At 41.2% G+C, this 23,457-nt stretch overlaps 1 protein-coding gene across 1 annotated transcript; it reads left to right on the top strand.

Annotated features, from left to right (window-relative positions):
* Positions 1–6,572: 6,572 nt before the first annotated feature.
* Positions 6,573–7,226, top strand: LOC101724972 (olfactory receptor 2C1-like). The gene has a single exon (XM_013070798.2). The coding sequence runs from the start codon at positions 6,573–6,575 to the stop codon at positions 7,224–7,226; it is 654 nt and encodes a 217-aa protein (XP_012926252.1).
* Positions 7,227–23,457: the final 16,231 nt, after the last annotated feature.

Raw genomic sequence — 23,457 nt, 5'->3', positions numbered from 1 at the left:
AAACAGTGCAGAGGAAAGGGCACTGATGAAGGAGTTGCAGAAGTTGCTGTCTCCAGCAGGAGGCAGGGTCAGAAGGAGAGGCAGAAGCCAGCTGTGCAGGGGGTCTGGCTGAAGGCTTTCTATAGGGGGTGGGGGCAAGCAGTGCAGAGGAGGAGGCTGATGGGGAGGAAGCGGGGGAAGTGCAGGGGTTACATCAGAGATGGGACTGGTGCCACGTGTATGTCACCAAGAAGCAGGAACTGATGACCTGTGGGGACCACCACTTGCCCCTCTATTCTTTCTGCTTTGATGAAAGAATTCCAGTCACATAGGCATCCCTGCAGAAGTACAGGTGGAATTTATCATAGAATTAACATACAGAGATTTCAGCCTTCAAACAAAAAGGTGGGCAGTGCCACCTGGTGTGAAGCTGGTATGTTTCAGTCACAGAAGAGTTTCTTGTTGACCAATTGTATTTGAGTTGACTCTGGAACTGCCAGATGTACTCCTGCTCATTTCAGATGGTTGTGTTCCTTCTGTAGCATTAAGCATGGAAGAAAGAGAGGAACAAATTAACAAAGTATAAAATCTAACCTAAATGAGGTCTCAGGCAGGCTGGAGGGTGTGTAAAGAATGTCTACTTTCTGGTGTCACTTGGCATAGGCTACGCAGCAGGACACTGTGTGCCTGGTTCTCAACATGGAGACCCTGTGTCCTTGGGTTTGATACCTAATAAGTGATTGAAATGGGTCACTCCCTGAGGTCTGTGTTTCCTCCTTTATTTGTAGCAGGCATAATATTGTACTTTGGACTCCCTTGTCCCTCAGGCCTGCAGATGTTGCACAACCTGCTCTAAAGTGGGGCTATTTAATGGGTCCCTGTGGCCTAGAAAACAATGAATGACAAAATGAGGGCTGTGATTCCTGGTGATTCTCTACTGTGGAACCCTGAAGAATGGGTGAGGCTGGGTGCATCTCAAAACAGGACAATCCCTGTGGCTGGCAGTGAGTCAGATGTGGCAATGAGGAGGTCCCAAGTTGGCCTGGAACTCATTCCTGAATTTAGGAGTTAGTGTCTTTAATTCTCAAATGATGGTGACCCACATAAAAATCAATCAGTTATCATGGTGCTGATGCACCATGAGAACACTTGAAAAAAGTTAACTTCTGCTTTTTGGCCCCAGGTTTATTTCACATAAGACAATGAACTTCAACTATACTGCCATTAATGATAGTATTTACTTCTTTAAGGTAGAATGGTATTCTGTGTTTATAATTTACCACACTTTGTCTTGTACTCATACACTGCTGAAAAAGTGTTGATTCTGTATTTTGGCTGTTGTGAATAGTGCCTCAGTGACCTTAGGAGGGAAATGTTTCCACAGCAGCCTGGCTAGTTTCCTCTGCAAACATTTCCAGGAGTAAGACTGCTATCTCATAGAGTAGTTCTATTCTTAATCTCTTGATAAGTTCTAAATCTCTCCCCATAAAGACTAAAATTACCTTCCCATCAACAGCATTCCCCTTACTCCATATTCTTTTCAACTTCTGTTATCTTTGCCTTTCTAGAGCATCCCCTCCAGGACCAGTTGAGAAAGATAAACACTCCCTGCTTTCACTCTACTGTGGAGGTGAAATCATTAATCTAGAATCAGAGTGCAGGGTGATGATTGCCACAGTCTCAGGCAGTGACTTCCTCAGGGTTGGGGTGACAGAGGTCACAGGTGCAGAGTCACAGCCACACAGGAAGGAGGAATGGAGAAGGTCTATGATGTGGCATGGGGACTTTGGTTAGTGGTGATATATTGTACTCTTGGACAGTTTAGGAAAGTGGATGTTAAGTGTTCTCACAACAAAAGAACTACTGGTGAAAACACACAATTTAATTAACATTTAACCTTTTCACAATTTAAATATTCTCCAAAATGTTGTCCTGCATATAAAAATGCATATAATTTTATATCTCTATTTACAAAGCATTTGGAAAAATATATTTTCATTATGCAAAGTTGATTGCTTCATAGATTTTTAATGAATTTTTCCTAGTGAATACATCACTAATTACATTTCACTCTCTTCCAAGTCCAAACTCATTGTTAAAGTAATACTATTTCTGTGTAACAGTGGTGTTGCCATAGTGCTCAGACTTTCAAAACTGTCTCTCTAAGGCACACCTCCATACTCCTACTCAATTCTGCTTGCAAACACTCCAGTAGAGCAACTTAGAATGTTCCCTAAACAAAGAAACAAAAACAAGATATAGCTTGGAAATGTGTTGATTTTCTTTGAATATCTTGTCATAGACCATATTTCCACTAGTCAGGCAAATTCCCAATATTTTCTCATTTCCCCAGTGATCTATTGGTCTTACCTGTGGGATCAAAGAAAATGTTCAGAATTTTCCAGCCAAGGTTCCCATATCCTGTAAGGGGACAATTACATGTAAGCAACATCCTACTGGAGTGTTAGCTCTTTGTCCTGGCAGATTTGTGTGTCCTTCAAGGGCAGCGTGGAAAAGAACCAGGAGACCCTGCCTCTGTCATGGCAATGTTCTGCCCTCTCTTGCGGATGTCCCACTGTCAACCCAATGCAAATCTCTGTATTTAATACACATGTATGCCATTTTTATCACCCCCTCATTAAGCATGTATCATTTGGGAGCTGTGCCAAATGTTGGCCTAGAGATGAGGATGATGGAGGCTCATTTGGAGGCTCAGCAGTGCAGAGGGTTCTTACCTTATGATAAGACAATAATATTCAAATACTACCCACAGAACTGCTCTCTTCTGGCACAGTATCTGGTTGTACTGATTTTGTTTGTTCAGTTCTTATTCACAAGGACAATTCTTTCCAGAATAATAAAATCTTCAGTTTCCCTATAGCTGCTATACTCATGCATGTTGTTGTCCACTGAATCTTCTCTAGACTCCAGAGAGGTGGATATTTTAGTGTAATAAGGCTGAGGATGAACATGGTGACATCCTTTGGACTAAGTCCTCAGCTGTCACTCCTCATGTGTCCTGCTGGCAGACCACAGACTCAGAAAGGCTTACTCCAGGTATCATCACTATGCCCACTGTCTATACCACCTGTGCCACCACATACACAGTGCCCATTTATGACAGCCAAACCTCACTCTCCAAATCATCCTACATGCATATTTGTTTATATATAACTTGAAATTTTACTGTCACTGAACAAAGACCAAGGGCCTCCCTAGTTTTATCAAAGAGGAGATGGAAACTCCCATCCTGGGCAGGTTATTGATGTCTCATTGCAGAAAAACATTTCAGAGGTGTCACTAAGGTCCTGGGCTGGGTGAGTAGGGAGAGTTAGAAAATAAGAGAACATTCAAAAAAGCCTTCAAATTGAGGAGCTAAAGGGGGCACAGATCTGATGGAGAGGAGCAGAGTCCACAGTGGAAAGAGTCAGCAATCTAGAGGACAGGACAATTTACACTGATATATCTGGAGTTCAGAGAGATACAAAACTACAGAAAAAGAGGAAAGATTCACGGGCATGTGAAACACAATGAACAGGAATAACATGACATTGTGGGAGAACTGAAAAAGAGAGAAAGGGGGCAGAGAAATTTGAAAACAATAGTGTCATATAGCTTTCTAGATGATGAAGAATGAGAATATACAGAAAGTCAAGCACAGTGAGAATGCACTCAAAGAGATCCTCACCAGACATAATCACTCTAGAGCAGACCGAACACAAAGAGTGAAATTTGCAAGCACCAAGAGTGAGGTGACTTCTCACATGTAAGCAAGCTTCAGTGAAAACTGCTAGGGGGTTTCACATGACAAATTTTTGTATCACCAGCAATCACTGGTGAGAATGATAAAAATTTGAGCCCTGGGGCACTAGATGGATATGTAGAATGCTACAGCTGCTACAAAACCCTGTGTGAATAAATACAAATAGAACAACACATGATGAAGCAACTGTTTTCCAGGTATGTACTCAAAGAACTGGGAACAAAATCCCACATAGGTATTTGTGCACCTAAGTGCATGCAAGCACTATTTACAATACCCAAAATATCCAAGCATCCAGGGGTACATTGGCAGGTGAATATATAAGCAAAATGTAGAAATCACATAGAATCCAATCTTATTCTACCTACAAAACCATAAGAAATGCTGACCAGAGCATGGGTTGATCTCAACAACATTGTATAAGTCAAGTGTCCTAAAATCATTGGAACCAGGTCTCACAAAATGAGGTGAGTTGAGGCTGCCCAAGCAAAGCTCCACCTGTACTCACATTCAATCTCCTCTCCCATCACCACCTTAGCTCTGCATTCTGTAGGATCAGAGAAAACATTGGATTCTCATAGGAGCATGAACCATATGCATGTGTGAGAAATCTACATTGCACACTCTTTATAAGATATGAATCCTGATGATCTGAAGTGGAGCTGAGACAAAAAGGCTTGCACTGGGGAATAGCTTCAAACACAGATGAACATTAGCAGAGAGGTTTGACGGCACAGAGACCATGATAAACTTATTGCTTGCAGAATTAAATCAAATGTCTACCTTTTGCAGCTACTGGAAGCTTTATAATGCCAAGTTAGTTGATGTCCTTCTATTGTACAGCTGCATTTGGTGGTGGGGTTTAAGGTGAATCCAACATAAGTTTAGCCTGTGGATGGCTGACCTATTTTTATTTAACATATCCATCTGGGACCCTTGCCTGCACTGTGTGCTTGAATCAGTCACAGTTTTGATAAGCCCACGAGCTAACCCTAGCTAAAATAATTTTTAAAATTGAAATTGAAGAGCTTCTTTGAAAATGGTTAACAACTGAAAGATTTGACATTGGAAGTCTCTAAGACTGCTGACAAAAGGAAAGCTGCATTCAGAAGAACATATGAGCCTTCCTTAAGCTCCGGATTCATTTGGAAAGTAGATTCACACTCTCTGTGCCCACTTTGTATAATTGGTCTTCATTAGCTATCAACTATTTTTGAATGAGGTGAGAGAATTCACTTTGTCTACGCTAGAAGAGGATCAGCTAAACTGCTTGAGACCTCAAATGATAGTGCTGTGTAAAGTGGTGGAAACCTCTTCAAACATCCCTATATTTCTGAACTGCAGTTGAGGCAGAATATACTGAAGTGGCCAGAAAAGCATTGAACAGCCTGCTTCTATTTCTAGTGTTCTGTGTTTGTGAAACAAAGTTTCTGCAATGACAGAAAACAAAACAAAACAAAAATGTTTTGGAGGAGACTGGACATCAGCAAAACTCTTCAGATATCTCTCCCTCCCATCACTCCCACAGGACAGTCTATTGCCAGGAAAACAAGGTCAGAGCCCCCCGATCCTGCATTATGGTGAGCTGCATAAGTAGTTCATTATATAGTACAAGGAAATAATCATAAATATAAAGGGCACAATAAATACATGTGCTTGAATCATCCTAAAACTATCCCCACCCACTTTCTTTGGAAAAATCATCTTTCATGAAACTGGTCCTTGAACTGAAAATGGTTGGAAACCCCTGAAATAAGTGAACTAAACCAACCACAGTATTGCAAACAAAATAAGATTTTATTTCTTTGAGACATTCAAAGAACCCAAAACTCCAGAGAGAGGTAGTAGAGTGGTGACTCCCAGAGTCAGGGCGGAAACAGAGGTTTGATTCCCAGGTCTGATCTGAGTCTTCGCAGAAGGAAGGTGACAGTGGGAGGAGAAAAATATGAATGCACACAACACCACTCCACCGTGAGCTTGAAAGTGTTTAACATAGAAGAGAAAACCATGTGCATTTTACTGTTACAAAAATAGGGGCATAGGGCTGGGGATTTAGCTCAGTGGTTCCACCGCCTGCCTTGCAAGCACAAGGTCCCAAGTTCAATCCCTGGTACCAAAAAAAAAATAATAGGGGCATAGATGAGCATCCAGAATAACTCTACTTAATAGCCTCTTCACATCTGAGAATTCCAAAGCAGTATGTAGCCACTTGAGCTATATCAAGCTCTACTCTGTCCAACTGAGCCCCAAATCCCTCACCTATGTGGACTCACAAGGAACAGGAGGCAGTGTCCTAAATGGAATGGGCCACACAGCCCATTTCACACCACTAGAGAACATAACATTCAGTGAGTTATGGAAATCCACAAAGGATAAAAGGGGAAGATGAAAAATGGGAGAATTGAGAAGAATGATAAAAACATGACTGATTGATATTTTCAAATAAAGAGATTACCAGTCTACTGGATTCATCTCTATTTGAAAAAAAACTTGGGGGATGGGAGAGTACCAGGAATTGAACTCAGGGCCTCATGCTTCCAAGGCAGTTGCTGTGCCCTGGCACACATGTATGCATTCTGGCCCTATATAAAAACTTTTGACATGTCTTTATGTACTTCTTTACTGACTAGAAAGTGAAGGGGTAGGAAACTATTATAGAGATATACAAAATTTTTCCTAACAGTTATGAGGGATATTTCAACAAAATCTGTCCCATTCCTTCTAATTACCTATAAAGCAGATGCCATGGAAAGAGCAAACATGTTTTCCCAGTGGTTTTGTGTTGTTGGGCTTCTTGGAGTTTCAGTGGCTGGAAAGGCCCCTCTTTGGAATGGCTCTGCTCTCCTACCTACTCACTCTGGTGGGGAACATCTCCATCATCCTCTTCTCCCTGGTACACTCCAGACTCCAGACACCCATGTACTTCTTCCTGGACAACCTTGCTCTGCTGGACCTCAGTGTAACCTGTGCCATTATGCCCCACCTGCTGGCCAACCTGTGGGGCCCAGACAAGACCACTGAAGCCTGGGGATGCATCCTACAAGTCTATATTTTCAGCTTGGCAGCCTGCACTGAATGCATCCTACTGGCCATGATGGCCATTGATCGCTATTTGGCCATCTGCCAGCCACTCCAGTACACTCTCATCATGCATCCCTGGGTGTGTGTGCAGATGGCAGCTGCCTCCTGGTCGAGTGGCCTGGCCAATTCTGTGCTCCCAACAACACTCACCCTCCAGCTCCTCCTCTGTGGGCAGCACATCCTGGACAACATCTATAAGGTGCCTGTGGTCAACAAGCTGGTCTGTAGGGATACCTCTGCTAATGAGCTGAAGAGGGGTGGTTCTTTTACTGGTGGTCATTTTTCCACCTTCATTGTCAGGGCTGCACTGAAGCTACCTTCAGCTGAAGGAAGACACAAGGCACTTAGCACCTGCAGTTACAACTTGGTGGTTGTCACCCTGTACTTTGGTCCTGCCATCTAAATGTACCTCCAGGCTCCAGCAAATCACACTCAGGCAAAGTTCATGTGCTTCTTCTACTGCCTTATCACTCCTGTGCTCAAGCCACTCATCTTCACCCTGAGAAACAAGGATGTGAAGAGAGGATGGAAGAGGATCCTGGAATCCCAGCATGGGGTGAAGCACTTAGATGCCAGATGATCTCTGCCTGTCTCCTGGAGCAACCAAAGGGACACACATCAGTGAATACTGGCATGGTCACTTTTCCAAATGAATGCCTATGATTTGAAAGAAATTAATTTCCTTTTCTACATGATAATAAATCTGAAACCTACAGTAACTTTTTTGGCTAGAAAGCTCTGATCCTGAAATTTCAAATAGAAACACTATAATTTTGCTTCATCTTTTCCAAATGTCTTGTTTTCCAAGAGACAATGTGCAGCCTGGTCCTTATCATTATAGGAAGAGAGAACTCTACATCAGCATTCATTGCTCCATTATTTACAACAGTCAAATGAGTATATACAGCATAGCATGTGTACAGAAAGGATATTAATCAGAGAATACAAAATCAAAATCTTCCATTTATGAAAACATGAATGGAAATGTGCAAAATTACAGTAAGTGAAATAAGATAAGCACAGAAGACAAATACTACATTGTTCTCTCATACATGGAAAGCAAATAACACTTTCCATCAAGAATTATCACCAGAGCTTGTTATTTGAGCCAATGAAGGGAAAATCATTTAAAAATAAATTCCATAATATATCATTTGTTTGCTTTAATATATTTTTATCAAATTCTGTATCTGAAGGTTAGGTAAATTCAACTTTGGAAAAATTCTCCTATCTAACTACATGAGCAACTCCAGGCCTCATCTTCAAAGGAACCAGGCTAAATGAACATACTTTTCATCAGAAAATGGTGCTGTATTTTTAATCAAATGTGTGTTAAAAATGCATCTTTCTCACATGTGTGTGATAATCATATAAATGGTATTAACAAAAAGATGAGAAATAAAGGATAGGTAATGGCTAACAATTGGTGAAAGGTGGGGTGACAGGGAGGTATCCTGAGCCACAGATTTAATCTCTTGAGGGAAAGTGGCCATGCTGCCATCACCTCTCTTTTCTCTTGGAGTGCTCTCTGCCATACACAAGCCCTGTTTCATAGTTTCCTTTACTCTGGTGAACACGTTTTACAGCACAGAATGTTTTTTACTAATATTCCTGATGTGAAAGTACTTGTTTATTGTGGAGGAGCAGAAGGGCTGGGAAAAGGGAGTGAAAGGGGAGCTGACTGGAATTTGGTCCATGGACCCTGAGGCAAATGCACTATAAAAAGACTACAGGTGAAAGCTGAAGATTACGGCTAATCTTACTGTTAAGTGGATTGGCTTCAGAGATACCCAAGTCCAAAGTCTCCTCCAAAGCTCTAGGCAAATATTCATTGAAAAGCCACTATGAAATTTATAAAACAAAGTACAGAATCCCAAGATGTAATGGTACATGGAATGTATTCCCATTTCAAAAAAGAGAAATTGGGAAATTATATAAAATATGACTATAGACACTCCAGAACAAAGTAAGATAATCATGAAATCCCATAACACCATGCCTGGGATACAAGGGACACCATGGTGAGTTGAATTCTAGAGAGCTGGTGTGGTTCCACCTCAAAAGCTTTCTGGTTTCAGTACATATGTTGTTTCTTATGGGCTTCCATTTACTACATGTGGCTTTCTTGGCAAATATTCCATGTTTCTGTACTTCTGCCTTACCTAGGTCTCTGCTGCACCTACAGATTCTTTCCCACAGCTTCACACACTGCACTTTCAAGGATACACACTTTGGCATCTCACACCCTGCTCTGAAATCTTTCTGGAAGCCTCCATAAACCCACAGTCATGGATTTTGCTTGACGTAACAACTAGCATTATGTGTACAGTACAAAGATCTGTTTAGCAGTAGCCAGAACCCATAGACCATGTGCTGTGGCTTCTGTTGGTAAGGCCTAAGCACAGCGAAGTGAATCCCAGGGACCAGGTCCTGTGTAAAATGTTAGCCTTTTGAACCTTGTAGTCTGGGATGATTGGGAACTTTCTGATTCCAGCAATGCCCTCAATGTGTGTTTCTTCTTTACTTGTCTCAGAATACTTGGCTTCATTTTAGGTGCAAATGTCTTCATCAATACACCTCTTTTTCTCCATCACTTTTATAGGTGTTTTTTTTGGGGGAAGGGAAAATTTAATTTTTAAAATTCTTTCTTATTTTGCTTCTGGCTCTCTGAGGAAAGCAGCCACTAGTAAGCATCCCACAGCATAAATGTTGAGTGGGTTTCAAATTTGTCCTGCCAAATCAGTTAGGCCAGCAAATATAATCTCAGCTTTCACACAAGTCTTGCACAACATTTGGGCAAATATTTTGCCAGAGTTTAACACATGTGGCCTCTAGTCCAAGAGTCTTCATTCCCATCTGAAAATTCCTGAGCCTGGCATTACTCTCCACATTTCTTTGAGCATTCTGTTTTTCTGGACTCTCACCAGGATTTCTTATCAGGCCAGGACTGGTGGTACACTCCTGTAATCTCAGCACTCTGGCAGGCTGATGCAGAGGGATTGTAAATTCAAGAACTTCCTGAGCAACTAAGGAACATAGCAAGTCCATGTCTCATAATAAAAATTATAATCAAAATATGGAAGCAATTAAGCATCTATAGATGTATGCATGATTGTAGTAAATATTATGGAAGATACAAATAATGAGAAATTACTGGGGATTAAAATGAAGAAAATTATGTCTTATGGCTACATGTGTGAATCTAGAGACTTTATGCTAAGACAGATCAAAAAGATTAAAAAATGCATAATCTTATTATTTGTAGTGCAAAAAATTCAGCTTATGGAAACAGAGTGGAAAGGTAATTGCCATAGACAGGGGTGGGGGATGCAGAGAGGGTGATCAAAGGTACAGAGTTTTAATGATACAATATGCATAGCTTCTGGATGCCCAATGGACAGTATGGTAACTGTACTTAGTATGCTCAGCTATATACTTAAATTTTGCCTTGCAAGAACATGTGTGTGATTTCACTACAAAAAGGTAACTATGAGAGAAGAAAAATGTCTTAATATTCTTTGTGATAGTAATCATATCACAATGAGTAGGTATGTCAAACTTCTCATTGTTTAATTTAAATATGTATAAGACTTTTCAATCAATTATACTTCTAAGAAGATGGGGAACTTGGAAATAAAAAGTGTATTGAGCATTTTTTTACTATCTATATTGGCCATTTATATATTTTATTTTGAGAAATGCCTATTGGCAACATTTCCCCAATTTAGGCTAGAAATTTCATTTTTAAAATGTGATTTATATTTCTCTGTTGAAATTTTAGGATCCTTACGTATTCCATAGGCCCTATTTCAATTCTTTTGTGTCATTATTTTATTGTTTCAGGATCTTTTCTGAATTTAACTCAGGCCTACTTCTTGGAGCAAAGATTATTCTAAACTCAAGTAAATCAGGAAGGAAATTTCCTGTACAGTGTTGGTCTATACACAGGAGACCCCTGAGTTAATGATCTTCCTGCATGACCTCAGGCCTCAGAGGACCCAAGCCAGGTGCCCTCAGGAGCCCCTTCCTCATCACTCTCTCCTGCCTGGATTCTGTTCACTCTCATCTTGCTCTCCATGAAACCAGATTCTGAAGAGAACGTGCATCACTACAACTGCCCCTGCTGGCTTCTCACTAGGGTGTCTCCTCCTTCTTCACCTAAAGATCAGCCCAGGGTGTTGGAAACGTTGTGAACTCTGTTCTGTCTTCCAGTGAGTTGCATTTGGGAGACCCTCTCATTTACCTAGTGAGGGTGGCTACTACTGGTCATCTGAGTTAGTTATGTGAACCACATGATATCATTAGGGAGATGGTCTTCTCTGACCTCATCTACCCCAGTCAGGTCATCACATAAATAATATAATCATCCCAGCACACACTGAGGCTGAGCGTGTGTGAAACATTTCAATTGAAGCTAGACAAAACACAACAAAACAGAAATATAAAATGATCACCAGTGTCTTAATTAATGGTAGAGAAAAATTGCTAGAGAAGTAAAATGTTTACCCAAGTTTAGAGGGTAAGGTCAAATTGGAGAAGAGAAATAGAATAGGTTTGTGAGACCAGTGGAAAAATGTCACCCGTGATTCTAGACATTAATTTGCATAATTATTAAGTAGCTGCTGCAGGCCAAACCTTGGTGCTGGGAAGGCAGGAAACCAAAGCTCAATCAAACTCCCAAAGTGCTTTCAGCAGAAAGGCAGGGAAGAGATGACTTCAGTGGAGTAATAATTCAGAGTAACACACAGAGATAGAGATGCTGAGGCCATGGGAGGATTCACAGAGGAGCCCAGGCTGGTGCAGGGGTCACATTGCAGGCATCCTCCACAGGTCAGGTGGGAGCCAGGGGGAGAAGCAGAGGTACAGAGGACCAGGCTGGAGTTGAGAGCAAGGAGTGTAGAGGGTGAGGTTGAGGGAGAGGAAGCTGGGACAGGTAGGCTTACATGAGGGATGGGCCTGGGTGTGACATGGCAGTGTCAGGCCTACTGTGGGCTTGAGGATGAAGGTCATAGTTTCTCACCATCACTCAAGCATATCTGGCGAGGAATGGCTTGAGGTGGGCATCTCTGCAACTGGATCATCCAGGGATTACAATTCTGAGAGGATGTCAACAAGGGAAGCCAGAGAAATGTTTCATTCATTTCTAACTTTTAAGAATATTCTCAAAAGTAGGTGACCTGAACAAACCCAATTCTTCCAACAGTATTTTGCGCAGAGAGTTTATGCAGGAGCCCACATATTATTTTCTGCAGTGGCTGCACTGAAGCACAAGCACACCCCACCTGAATGTGCCTGGCTTTCCTCCTCATGCCCCTGCTCACATTTGTTATCATTGTCTTTTCTTCCTCAGTCATTCTAACAATGGGGAGAGGAGAGAGAACTACAAATGGTCTCATTCAAATTTGGAGTCTGAAAATGTTGATCTGCTTGAAGTGGAGAGCAGAGTGGTAGTGATCAGCTGTGCTGCAGGGGTGGAGTTGAGAGGTGATGGACAGAGGGCACTCCTGTACAGGCAGAGAGGAGGAAAAGTCAAGGGATCCATTCCAGATTCTTGAAAATAATAAGTGACTGGATGTCAAATGTTATCACAACCAGAATGATTATGGTTGGGCAATACATATATAATTAGCTACATTTGGCCACTCCATGATGTGCATATACCAGAAAAGTTCATGGTAAGCAAATATATCTGTCAACATAAAATCAATAATTTTTAAATATACAATTTTTATTTATGCAAACTGAACCTCTGTACATTTTTATGTACTTTCCTACTAACAAACTAGTATAGAGCATATTTCCCTCTTCTCCCAATGTGAGCCCATGTAAGGAAATGAGGCCAGTGTAGCGGCATCTCTACAATAGCTCCAGGTCCTTCAAGGCACTGCTGGGTCCCAATCCCAGGCTCCAACTCAACCTGCTCTGCACACCCAAGTGCATCTATTTAAAATCCGACTCTCAAATTCTGTCTAAACAAACAAGCACAAAGAAAAGCATGCAAAAGTCAGACATAATTTGACAGCATTAAATGAATGATTCCTTCAGATTTTCATAATTTGGACAGTATTTTCATTATGCAGATCAATGCATGTATGTTCACATGTTAACCCCTTTGTTCTATTTGTTTAAGAGTGTGATAAAAGAAAATCTTCAGAATTTCTTCACAGGCTTTATTCCAGAACAAAGCCCCTCTCCTCTGGGGAGCAGTTGCATGTAAAGCAGAATCCTCCTGCAGTGTCCTCTCTGACACCACACAGCCTAGAAGAGCTGTCTCTGCAGCTCTGCCTCCCTGATGATTGGTGCACCCTAGGGAGGCAGTGAGGAAGGACCAGGTCCTGGCCTCAGGGAACTCTAGCTCTGTCCTGCTGATGCTCTGGTCTCTCTGGTGTATGGCCTAGGGTCTCTGCTCCACTGTCCTCTACATTCAGTAGACTGCTGTGCAGTTGCTGCCACACTGATCAAGTGCAAATTGTATGTGAGACATGACTACACTTGGTCTAGAGATGAGGAGAGGGAGGCTCAGCTAGAAGCTCCCTAAGCATTGGAGGGTTCTTATTTTGAACAATAGGAAATCTTCACCATACAAGTTGATACTTAGTCATAGTGCTCCTGACTGAACTTGGTCGTAAATCTGGTGAAGTCTGTAGCAGGTGGGGGGAAGTCTTTCCCCATGAAGGGAACTCTCCTCTTTGTTGAACTTATTTTGAGAGAAAAGTGCAGCAATCATGACCAGAGGCTCTGCAACTTCTGTTACTGTTGGTTTCTCTGATGTAGACACTGATGTAAGGGGAGATGAACTGATCTCACTAACCCCCATGTAGAGAGGTTCTCCTGGCCATATTTTCTCTTCACAACTCTGAGCTGTCTCAAAATTATTTCCTACCCATTCCCAGTGTTTTCAGTCTAATGTTCCAGTCTATGGAAACAAGGTGTTAAAATTATATTACATTCTTGACAGGCTCCTGGCCAGAAAAGGAGCTCCTGCTTTCTTTAAGAGACCTCAGAGGAATTGAGTGTATGCTTATTTGTTGGCCAACATGCTCTGTTCCATGTCTTAGTGCCAGGCTAACACCTTTTCATGGCAGTGAGCACCAACCTTGAGTAGCTCCAGTTGTCCAGACTCTCTCTCTCTCACTCTCTCTCTCTCTCTCTCTGTTTAGCACTGTGAAGTCCTCACACTGTACTGTATCTATTCTCTAGTCATGCACTGAGGGTGGTCTTCATTTGGTAAGACAATCAGTCCCTGTACCAGCACCAGTTATTGAAGGCTGATCAGAGAGCCAAACACCTGACCTAGTATATGTTAGACAGACTTAAAGACACAAGACAAGATCTTAAAGCACAACTGGGGGCCCAGGACAGTCAGAGATCTTATCTAACACAACATCTCCTGGAGGTTGCCACTATTTATCAATCATGCAGCTTTCAGAAGAGGTAATGGGCAATGCAGGGAAGAGTGAGATGGAGAGCACTGACATGAGTTGGATCATAGCAACAAGGAAACTATATATTCTACTATGAACAGACCATTGACAAATGGGAAATTTGATTCTCCCATGGATTAATTTTTGCCTGCATAGGAGTTTTATGCACTAGTCGTGCTGCTCTTAGCTGTGCTATTGTCTTGCCATCCAAGACATCACAGAATCAAGGAATATTGACATTTATGCTGTAATCAGTGGTGTAGGGGTTATCTTATTCTTATTCAGGCAAAGTATTGTGAGATAATAGGCAGACTCAGACTTTTACTATGAAAAGATAATTTATGAATTTATTACCCCTCACTCAGGGTTGTCTCCATCATGTGGCTGCAAATGAACTTTATGTATTGTAAATATACACTAATGAAAAAAGGAAACAAGAAATGTAAAAGTTATAATCAAAAGTCATAATTGTCAAAATCTGTCCTTTTCCTTCTAGCCATATATTAGACACTGATACTATGGAAAGAGCAAACATGAGATTTCCCAATGATTTTGTGTTGCTGGGCTTCTCATAGTTTCCATGGCTGTAGAGGCCCCTCTTTGCAGTGGTCTTGCTCTCCTTCATACTCGCCTTGGTGGGGAACAGCTCCATCATCCTCCTCTCCTTGGTGGACACCAGGCTCCAGACAAACAAGTCCTTCTTCCTGGACTATCTCTGCTGGAACTCAGTGTGACCTGCACCATTGTGCTCCAGCTGCTGACCAATCTCTGGGGACCAGACAAGACCATTGCTTCCTGGGGCTGCATCACATAGGCCTATATTTTTAACTGAACTGCCTCTGCTGAATGCGTCCTACTGGCCATGATGGCCATTGATTGCTATGTGGCCATCTGCCAGCCCCTCCAGTACATTTTCATCATGTGTACATGGGTGTGTGCACAAATGGCAGCTTCCTCTTTGACCAGCAGCCTTGGCAATGCTCTGCTCCAAGACAGTCTCACCCTCCATCTCCCCCTCTGTGGCACCACACCCTGCACCACTTCCTTTGTGAAGTTCCTGTGCTCATCAAGCTGGCCTGTGGGGACACCAGTGCTAATGACATGGCCCTGTCTATTGGACCCATCCCATTTAGAATGGTGACTCCCATGTGGGTGGTCATCTTCTACACCTTCATTGCCAGGGGTATACTGAAGCTAACTTCAGCTGAAAGCAGACACAAAGTACTCAGCATCTACAGTTCCCACTTGCTGGTAGTCACCATGAACTTTAGGCCAGGCCTCTACATGTACCTCCAGGCTCCAGCCAAGAGTTCTCAGGCCTAGCTCATGTCATTATTTTACTCTGTTATCACCACAGTGCTCAACCCAATAATCTACACCCTGAAGAACCAGGATGTGAAGACAGCACTGAAGAGGATCCTACAGTCCCCAAGTGGGATGAAGTGTTTAAAATCCAGATGATCTTGGCTTGTCACCTGGAGAAACAAAATGAACACATCAATAAACACGGATATATCATGTGTGCTTTTCTAAATGACCATCTATAACTTCTAAGAAAAGACTTCCCCTCTCCAAATATTAACAAATCTAATAACCACAAAAAGGTTAAGCTAGAAAATTCTTCCTACTGAAATCTAATATAGAACACTTTTCCTTTTTCTTGATCCTTCTCAAATATTTGGTCACCATAGACACAATGGGCTTCCTAGTACATTCATCTATGGGAAGAGATACCTGCTCATCCATGATCACTATAGTCATTATTCACAATAGTCAGAGTGTGTAATAAAACTAAGTAATCATCAATAAATCAATGCAAACAAAATGTAGTGTGTATATGCTAAGGAATATTATTTCAACCTACAAAAAGAAGTTTTTACAGTGGTGATACTATGGATCAAATTGGAGAACATTATAATAATAATTGAACTAAACTAAATGCAAAAAGACAAACATGTCCTATCCTCACTCTATGTGCAATATGGACAATTAACTCCTTAAAACAAGAATTATAGCAAAAGTCACTCTTTGAGATAGTGAAGAGATGACCATTAAAGAATATCTATGCTGCCATGGCTTTGCTTTAATACATTTTTAAGAAAATCTGGACTGAAAAGTTAGGCAAAGTTCAATAACTTTGAAAAACATCAGCCAGCTCATGACATGAACAACTCTAGTTCTCATATTCAAAGGAACAAAGTTAATCAAACATACCTTTCATCTGAAAAAAGCTCTGTATTTTTTAATGAAGTGTGTCTTAACAGTGAATAACTGTGACATCTTTCTCATTTTTGATTGGAACCAAAATACTGATATTAACAAAGGGATGAGAAATAAATGGGAGTTGAGGGCTGCATGGTGGTGAATGTGAAGGATGACAGGGAGGCATCCTGAGTCTCAGAAGGTTTCTTGTCTCTAGATGGACACGATCATGTTGCCTTCAGTATCATGTACCTCAGTGCTCTCTTGTTCAGTGCTCTCCAAAAATGTTTCCTTTCCATTGGAGGAGATTTTTCATCACACAGCAATGCTTTTTAGTAATACTTAGATTGGGAAAGTAGTTATTTACTTTGAAGTAAAATAAGATATTGTGAAAAGGGCCTGGGGCAGAAAACTGGCTTTCATTTTACCCCTGGGAATTCAGGTAGTTGCATGACAAAAAAGCACAGATGAAAACTGAGGCATACTTTCTGTGATGCTTAATATTGACTGTGAACTTGATTGACTTGACAGATGCCCAGGTCCAAAGACTCAAGGCAATCTCTTACCCATGATCTGTAAAATTCAAACAGGAAGTTGCAAAGTCACAAGAAATTTTCCACAGTGTAATCACTCTAATTGTAAAAGGCAGGGACAGGTAAATAAAAAGGATTTAAACCAAAGAAATTCCAGAACCCAGCAGAATAAGCACTAAGTTATGTGGTTCCACTTGTGGCATCCAATGCACATGGTAATGAGATGTGAATTTCAGAAGACTTTTGCAGCCTCATCCAGTAGCCTTTTCTCTTGCAGCCCACATGGTGTCACATTTGGCCTGCTCTGCTTGCTTCCTGTTGCTTTCCTAACTATAAATTCCATATTCATGACATTTCTAACTTCCTGGCATCTCCATGTATCAGTAGGTTCATTTCCACAGCTTCACACACTGGACTCTCAAGGACACTTTATTTGACCTCCAACATCTCCTTTTTAAATTGCAGAGGAAGTTTCCATGACTCCACAACTCTTACTTTCTGCATGTCTGAAAAAAATGCCAATTTCAGATACCAGCAGTAGCCAGGGCCTCTGGGAACAAAAGTACAGTGGCTTCAGATTGATTGTTCCTGAGGACTGTGAAATGAATCCCAGGAAAAAATACCTGAGTCAGCTTTCTGGAGCAAGTGCCAGGGGCTCTTTACTCAAGTGAACTGTTACCCTTTTGCACCCTTGAACCTGTGATAGGTAGGACATGTCTCATTTTTGAGATGCCCTCAAGGGTTTCTTTCTTCTGATACAATTCAAAATTCTTGGCCTCTTTTTAATGGTGTTTGTCTTTCTATGAACTGCATCCCCTTTCATTCCTAGGTGGTTGTGGAGGTGGGAAAAATTTGATTTTTTTCTATTTTTTCTGCTCTGTTTTTAGCTCCTGCATCTCTGTATGCACATCAGTGGAACACTTATCTATGACTAAGGGTTGGGGTACCTTGTAACTTATTCTGCAAATCAGTTTGTTACTACCTTTAATCTCTGCCTTCACACAAAGCCATAGGATGAGAAGAAGATGTTAACAAATGATTTGTTAGAATGTAACATGAATGGTATCTAGTCAAATTCCAAAATAAGTCTACATTCTCATCTGAAACTTCATGAGCCTGGCCTTTGCTGTCTGCATTCCTTTATGTATTTTAGTCTTCTGGGCTTTGACTAGAATTGGGTGTCACACTGGATATGTTGGCACAAACCTGTATTCCCAGGACTCTGGAATTATGAGACAAGAACATTACAAATTCAACCCCAGCCTGGGAAACTCAGCAACTTAGTCAGTGTTCACAGCTGAATGTGTTGTTAGAAGGCAGGCTCATCTAGATAAAGGTCACTAGAGTTCTGTCTTTGGAGGGTATAACTCTTGTGAATACTCTTCCTCTGTGCTCTGCTTCCTCCCCACTATGCAGCAATGAGCTTTGCATTGCTTTGCTATACCTTTTGGGCATGATGTTTCTGCTTGGAAGCTGATGAACCATGGAGGAGGAGTTTGGAAAACTTCAGAGATGACACAAGTGGACCTTGAATGTTGTAGGCCCAGCCTGGGAGCAAATTATTTTTTCTGTTGTTAAGGATTGAACCCAGGGCCTTCACATTGAACTTTATTCACATCCCTTTTAAAATTTATTTTTATGACACAGGGTCTTGCACTATGTTGTTAGAAATGTCAATTAGTACAGCCACTATTGAAAATATAATAAAGTTGTCTCAAAAGCATAAATTTAGAAATGTCTTCAGTCACAGTTGTAACACTTCTGTATATATATATTTATATATATGCATTATTTCAGGACCCTGAGGAGAAATCTGTACTGCCTAGTACTTGCAATAATAAAATATGGAAGCAACTAAAATGTGTATAAATGGACAAATGAATACAGAAATGTCATATAAAAATATAGGTACACATAAGGACACAAAACTAATTCTTAAACATGAGGGAAACAATGCACTTTGTGACAATCTGGATGAACCTGGAGACATTCTCCTACTTAACTCACACGCACAAAGATTAAATCTGCATGATCTCCTATATTTGGACACTAATCAAGTCAGGTCATAGAAGTACAGAGCAGAATAGTCACTGCCATGAAGAAAAAATGTGGACAATGGGCAAAGGTAAATCAAAGTTCATAGTTTTAGTTATACATAAAAATAAGTTCTGAACATCTAATGTACTGTACAATTACTACAATTAATATACTCTATCATATACATGAAATGTCATAGGTAAGATGTTCAATATTTTCACTACAAAAATCGTAACTGTGTGAAATGATATGTTAATAACAGTTATGAAACAATCATTTCAAAATACATGGATAGGGCTGCGGATTTAGCTCAGTGGTTTCACCACCTGCTGCAAAAGCACAAGGACCAGAGTTCCCTCCTCTGTACCAAAAATAAAATACATAGATATATGAAAACATTTCCTTGTATATTTTAAATATGTACCAAAATACTAATTTAATTTTATCTCTAAAAATTTGGGGAATATTTAAAAAGAAAAAGTGATGTTGAGTTATTTTCAAATCCATTTTGGCCATTTGTCTACCTCATTTTGCAAAATTCCTGTTCATACTACTTGCCCTTAATTCAATAAAATTATTTTATTTTTAAATGTTATTTATAATTACTATTAATATTTTCAGTTCCCTGTGTATTCTGGGTATTACAGCCTAGCTAGATAAATAGTGCACTAACATTTTCCCTCATTTTATAGGTTGTCTTTGCTCTGTTGACTCCTCTCTTTGTTGTGCAGAAGATTCTACTGCATTTGTGATAGCTCTCCAAGCAAGCCTACATTCACCTTCTGAAACACAGTAATATGACCCTCAAGGGACATTCACAGTTTAAAGATAAAAAGGAGTTATGATCGTATAGAAAGTTAATACTAAACCTAAGGAACTCCACAGACAGAAATGATTATCAAGTCCAGGAGACTGCTGGGAACAATGCAAATCATTGAATTATTTTGTTGTTGCAAGCATTCTGGCTCCAGCAGAGAGGATGCCTTTCACAGACAACAAGCACTCCCTTGCTCCTTCTCTGGCCTCAGCTAACCTTCCTGTGGCCTCTGCTCTTGCTCCACTCTTCCTTCCCCACAGTTGTCACAGCTGATGGTCCCTGGGGACCCAGGCCCCTTTCCATGTACAAGTGAAATATCTTCATCTCCATAGCCAACCAGCTGGACCTGGTCCATTGGATGCTGGACAGGTGAAGGGGACCTAAGACCACAGAGGCAGAAAGGCCTCTTCCATGGGTCACACCTGCGTTGTCACCCATGAAACTGTGTGGCACAGAAGGAGGTAGGTGAGAAAGTGTAGGCATGGGCTGAGCCTATGCTGCAGACACCTTGTGAGGGCTCTTTCCATGCCAGGCTTGCACAAGCTCACCACCAGGCCTGGGATGTTCAAAGTCACTGAGGTCAGCAAGAAATTCTGTGCCAAGCATGGGAGTTTTACGTTCTCCAAGTTCTCAGAGGGTAGTAAACACCAACAGTGGAAGAATGGGTCAAAGCAATGGGTTTGAGGCAGGAGAACATAGTGTGGGAGACATCCAAGTCTTATACTCCCAACACCAGGATGCTTTTTGATTCTGGGAGATGGTTGACTCATCTTCTCACTGCATCTCCTTAGCTTCCACATGAGCCAGGGAAGTATTCCCAGCCACTACCACATTTTTTCACCTCTGTTTTGAACCCAAGTAGCAAAGCTCTGCTTCAAAGTAATTGAGGTTAAATCAGCATCATCACAACTTCATTAGCATTGCTTATCACACACATGTCACATACACACCATGGGCTATGGAAGCCATGCTGCTTTCCCCTGGCCATACAAAGTCAAAAATGCTCCCTCTGCATATGTGGGTGAAGACTTTAAATCAATTGGACGAGCACCTTTTCCCACTCAAGAACCAATGAAAGATCTCAATAAATGCCACAAAGCATAAGAGCAGAGGAGGCCACTTTGAGTCAAACCTATTCTCCAACTTTCTCACCAGTCATTACCAACCCAAAGAGTGAACCTTTCTTTAATAAATCTCTGCCATTCTTTCTACTTTCCTTTCTCCTGGTCATTTTCTTGTTTTAGAAACAGGAAGCCTCGATGTATCTGGTGAGATTGACAGCCCCTGTGTGGGAAATTTTCCATGGGGAACAAAGCACACTTGAAGAAAAGAGGAACATGGCATACATTATTCCACCACACCAACATAAAATGGCCCACAACAAGAAACTAAATCTCTGACCTTAAAAAACCCTTTTCTACAGAGATGACATATTTCTCCTTAAAACTTGATCTTTTACCTATAAGTAACTGTGAAAATTTTAAGCAAATATTCCCCTGGGGAGGGATCATTGGCCCTGTAACTTGGTCATGAACCTCCTGAAGATGCCTTTTGTTTAATTCTCAAATGTTGAGGAGCCAGGTAGAACCAAGTCAGTTGTTATGGTGATGTTGCACAGTGAAAACCCTTGAAAAAACTTCTGCTTTCCTCAGCCTGGCTTATTTCACCAAACAGCATGAGCTTCAGCTTCAGTTGTGCTGCCATTAGTGCCCAATTTACTTCTTCTTTAAGAGGGATGGTGTTGTGTTTCATTCACCACATTTTCTTTCAACTCTTCCAAAGATAGAAACCAAGTAGTCCACACTTTGGCTGTTGTGCATGATGCTTCACTGACCTTGGGAGTGGAGCTGTCTCCACGGTATCCTGGTTCCACTCCTGTGAATAATTCCCCAGGAGAGGGATGCTGTGCCATATGAGAGTTCTGTGTTTGATCTTTTGAGCAGTTCTCATCCTGTTTCCATAAGATCTTCCTTTCCTTCCCACCAACAGCATTCTCTGCTCTCTACATTCTTCCTGATATTTTTAAACTTTGCCTTGCTCCTAACAGCCCCTCCAACAGAAGGGAGTTGAGACTGATACACACACCATGCTGTCACTCATGGGAGCTAAATAGTTAATCTTGTAGAAGCAGAGTGCAGGGTGGGGGTTGCCAAAGGCTCCCACAGTGGCTTCCTTGTGGTAGGGCTGACAGTGGACACAGGCAGAGTCACAGCCATCCAGGAAGTAGGAGTGGAGAAGATCTGTGATATGGCATGGGGAGTGCGGTTGGTGGTGACATATTATAACACTGGACAGTTTAAGAAATTGGATGTTAAATGTTCCCATCTGAAAAACATCTATGTGAGATAATACATAATTTAATTACACTTACCATTCTACAGTGTAAATATGCTCCAATATATTTTTCGGCACATATTAAATACATACAATTTTACATGTAAAGTTATAACAAAATTTGAAAAAAAGTATATCTTTACACAAAATTGACCCTTTCATGGTTTTGTATGTACTTTGCCTGGTGAAAACATTTCAAGTTACATATCCCTCCCTTCCTAATGTGAGTGCATTTCAAGAAGGGTTCTACCTCTGTGTGGCAGTCATGCTGACAGTTGCATCAGGGCTTCAAAGCCACCCTCTTGTGGTGCACCCTGGACCCTGACTCTGTCCCCTCCCAAACACTCCAGCACAGCAATGTTGAATGTCACCTGAACAAATAAATAAAAATCTAGTGCAGCTTCCAGATACAGAGTGGATGTTTTCTTTAAGTGTATGGTCTCTACTGTACTTCCAGTAATGGAGCAAATTCCTCAGGTTTTCTCACTTACCCACTCATCTATTGTTCCTATCTGTGTGATCAAAGAAAACCTTCAGAATTTTTTCACAGGTTTAATTCTCCAACCAAGTCCCCCTCTCCTGTACGGGGCAATGGCAGTGGAACAGAATCTACTTGCAGTTCCAGCTCCATCTCCAGGAAGCTTTGATACCTGTGATAATTGTTTCCCCACAGCACAGTCTCAGCTTTTGGGGGGCCTTTCTGGAACCCACAGTAAGACTTAGAACAATGACAGAAAACTTCAGGGCATGCCTTGGAGTTGAGTGTCCCGGTAAATCTCTTATCTTGGTGTTCTGGGTTGGAAGATGAGATGGGTTATGTAAATTTAGAGATAATTACAATTTCCTTGCTGATTCTTGGACAGGCACTCCCTATATGAAAAACATGCCCATTGGGGTGGTAAGAAGAGATCTGACCCAAAGTTTTAAGGGAATAAAGCAGAGAGAAACAAAGTGAAGGTCAAGCTTTGTTCAGATCTTAGTTATCAATCAAGCCTCTATAGGCCCAAGTGAAGAATTACTGTTTTTTTATTAAAATCAGAATTTTAAGTTTCAACTGCCTCAGAACTAAACATAAACCATGCTTTTAATGGGTAGCAGGTTCAAGTTCCAAGAGTACACCTGGCCTTCCTCTTCATGGTATTCTCTGAGGACCTCTGTACCAGTGCCCACAACTTCACAGAATGCTTACAAACTCTGTGTTTAATCATCTTCTTAGGGTTATCTGAGATATATCATAACCATCATCTATATTGGTAGTTTTTGAAATTATTGATAATTTCTTATGAC

This window comes from Heterocephalus glaber, unplaced genomic scaffold, assembly GCF_053883595.1.
Source record: "Heterocephalus glaber isolate CG9 unplaced genomic scaffold, H.glaber_assembly_v1.0 deba00001673, whole genome shotgun sequence".
Taxonomy (NCBI): domain Eukaryota; kingdom Metazoa; phylum Chordata; class Mammalia; order Rodentia; family Bathyergidae; genus Heterocephalus; species Heterocephalus glaber.
The sequence above is the reverse complement of the archived record's forward strand: the minus strand, read 5'-3'. Positions and strand labels throughout refer to the sequence as shown.

Excerpts from the sequence above, each read along its gene's own strand:
- LOC101724972 (XM_013070798.2), top strand. The coding sequence starts at position 6,573 with ATGGCTCTGCTCTCCTACCTACTCACTCTGGTGGGGAACATCTCCATC.